The 3060-nt window shown below is 38.4% G+C and overlaps 1 protein-coding gene across 1 annotated transcript; it reads right to left on the reverse strand.

Annotated features, from left to right (window-relative positions):
- Window positions 1–332: 332 nt before the first annotated feature.
- LOC120087337 (pentatricopeptide repeat-containing protein At5g48910-like) lies at window positions 333–2420 on the reverse strand. Its single transcript, XM_039044322.1, has one exon. It carries the CDS (start codon window positions 2257–2259, stop codon window positions 376–378), a length of 1884 nt encoding a protein of 627 aa, XP_038900250.1. The 5' UTR covers window positions 2260–2420; the 3' UTR covers window positions 333–375.
- Window positions 2421–3060: the final 640 nt, after the last annotated feature.

The raw sequence follows: 3060 nt of genomic DNA on the forward strand, positions 1-3060 counted from the left end.
AAAAATTGATTATGTAAATGAGATGAAATAAATATAAATAATATCACATGTTCTTTAAATTTTAGACATTAGTTGTCATGTCAATTTTCATCCTTCATTTTAATGGTAAAGATAAAATTGAAACAATTTTAAAATTATTTTTTGAACAGTTTTCAAAATTTAGGGTAAAATTGAAATATCTGAAGTTAAAGGCCATTGAACCACAAAATATGGTTGGACAATTGAGTGTCTACTCAATATGGTTACACAAAATGGCCTTTCTTCCTTTTCTTTTCTTCTCTTTAAAAAAGGATCTCTTCTCTTATTTTAAGAATGAATGGAAAAGACATCAATACTTCAAAATTATGATAAACATTCTTTTACTAAAACTCCATATTACCAGTAATCATTACAAGAACATTTTCCATTTTTGAAATGGTGAAAACGACTTCTATCTCTCACTACAATCTCTCGCTCAACAATTTTCGAGATTACTTTTATTGCATCATGACAGTCGTTGCAAACTCTCAAGTTTTTAACTATTCTGATTGTAGTTCCTTCACTGGTATTGATAAGCCCAAATGCAAGTGCAAGCTTCTCGCTATGAATAGAAAGTGCATCCTCCTTCTCTTCTTCATCTATATTATGGATCACAAGATCTGTCTTTGGTTTATATCCTGCTAATTTCATCTTCCACTTCAATTCTCTAATCATTGAGTATATTCTTGCAGACTGAGGATGAGAAAGGTCCCCCATGAAAAATTCATATACGGAGTTGTTGATCTCAATCCAACTGCAGGCCGGTGTCTTCATCGACTTCTTGTCTCGCATTCGCAACCTACAATTAGCTGCATCGTCCAGCCTGCCCATTGAAGCACAAACATTAGCTAGATAAACAAGACTTCCAGAATGGTTGGAGTCTAGTTCAAGTATGTGCTGAACAACACGTTCTCCTCGTTCTGCATCTTTGTATATCTGACAACCACCAAGTAGTGCACCCCAAACTATTACATTAGGTTGCATAGGCATGGAGATAATCAACGACTCAGCTTGATCGAGACGCCCTGCTCGACTAAGAAGATCAACAACACACCCATAATGCTCAACCTTGGGAGTAATACCATAGACTTGAGCCATCATGTCAAAATACTCCAGCCCCTTGTCAACCAATCCAGCATGAGTGCAGGCTGTTAATAAGCCCATAAAGGAAATATCATTTGGCTTTAAACCATCTTCAATCATTTCAGCAAAGCAGTTGAATGCTTCATTTGCATATCCATACATGGCCAACCCCATGATTATTATACTCCATGAGATTACATCTCTCTCCTGCATTTCATGAAACACCCCCTTGGCCTCCAATATGCATCCACACTTAGCATACATGTCTGCCAAAGCATTCCCTAGAAACAGACCTACTTCCATCTTGCTTCGTTTTATAAACTCATGAACCCACTTCCCTAGATCAAGTGCACCAAGATGTGCACAAGCTGAAAGCACGCTAACAAGCGTAACACTGTTTGGCGCTAAGCTGCCTTCATGCTGCATTTGCCTGAACAACTCGATAGCATCTGCATACTTCTCATTCTGTGCATATCCAGCAATCATCGCATTCCAAGAAACCACATTCCTTTTGGGCATATTATCAAATAGATGACGTGCTTCTTCTAAATTTCCCATCCTTGCATAGCCACTGATCATTGACGACCAGGACACCAAGTTTTTCTCCATCATCCCATTAAATACCATCCGAGCTTTGTCCACCATCCCACTAAAACAATATCCTGAAATCAAAGTGTTCCATGAAACAACATCTTTCACAACCATTTCATCAAACAGCTTCTGTGCAATACAATTGTAACCCACCTTAAAATACAAATCTACCAGTGAATTGCTAACAAACAGGTTTGATTCGCAGCCATATTTAGTGACAAAACAGTGGACTTGTTGGCCTTCGAGCACCTGGGCAAGGCCAGCGCAGGCCTTGAGCACAGAAGTGAAGGTGTACTCATCTGGGTTTGGAGCATCAGGCAATACCAACAGGTGATTGAAGTAAGAAATTGTACTGTGCCAAGCATTGTGTTGAGCAAAGGCTTTGAGAAGAGCATTGTAGGCAAAAATGTTTGGAGAAGTAAGATAGTGATTGAAGATGAGAACAGAATGGCGGAGGTTGCCATGGGAGGAGGAAACGCCGATGGACTTGACGGCAATGAGATTGGGATCGATTGAGGGGATTGGAGAGGCAAGAACTTGGGCTTGGATTTCGTAGAGCTGACGCATTGAAAGCTGGGCCGCACATCGTAGGAGAAGGTGGACGATTTTGCGGTGGTTGTAGTCGTGAAGAGCCAGGTTGGTTACAAGAATTGGCGACTGGAGTGAGACATGCCCTAAATTCCTTAGCAAGAGTCTCCCTTTTCCTCCGAGTCGAGAAATTTTTCAGGCAAAAATCAAGTCCTTTTATGCGTTTTTTTTTTTTTTTTTTTTTGGTATGGATGGCTCTTTCTTGGGTAAATGAAAAATGAGTACATTTTTTAAATGGAATGAAAAGTGGTCTTTTGCTTATGTCAGTATCTCGTGAATTTACGCATTCAACCCTTAAACTCATCCGTGCGTTGTGATTTATAAGTTTTCTTGATACTTGATACTCGATACTCGTTCCTTGATCCTCCATACTTGATGCTCAATGCTTGAAGCTCTACACTCTATGCTTTATGTTATATAAATACAATCTATGCTATATACTAGCTACATGTTACTCAATCCTCGATCTTCAATCCTCGATCCTCGATACTTGATACTTCATGTTTGATGCATTATATTATATGCTCTATGTTATATGCTATATGCTATATACTAGCTATACGCTACTCGATCTTTGATACTCTAGGCCCTATGTTGTATGTTCTATGCTCGATTCAGAAGTTCACTTGATGCTCTGTTATATACTCTATGTTTGATGCTCGATTCAAAGAAATGCAAAAAAAAAAAAAAAAAAAAGAGAGAAACGCAAATAAAGGGAAAAAAAAGGAGAAATGTAGAAAGAAAAACGTAACAAAAAAACAAGAAGAAGAATCGTAGAAA

The sequence above is a fragment of the Benincasa hispida genome, chromosome 9 (genome assembly GCF_009727055.1).
Source record: "Benincasa hispida cultivar B227 chromosome 9, ASM972705v1, whole genome shotgun sequence".
NCBI classification, from domain to species: Eukaryota; Viridiplantae; Streptophyta; class Magnoliopsida; order Cucurbitales; family Cucurbitaceae; genus Benincasa; species Benincasa hispida.

Coding starts and splice junctions, on each gene's coding strand:
- LOC120087337 (XM_039044322.1), bottom strand. CDS start 2,259: ATGCGTCAGCTCTACGAAATCCAAGCCCAAGTTCTTGCCTCTCCAATC.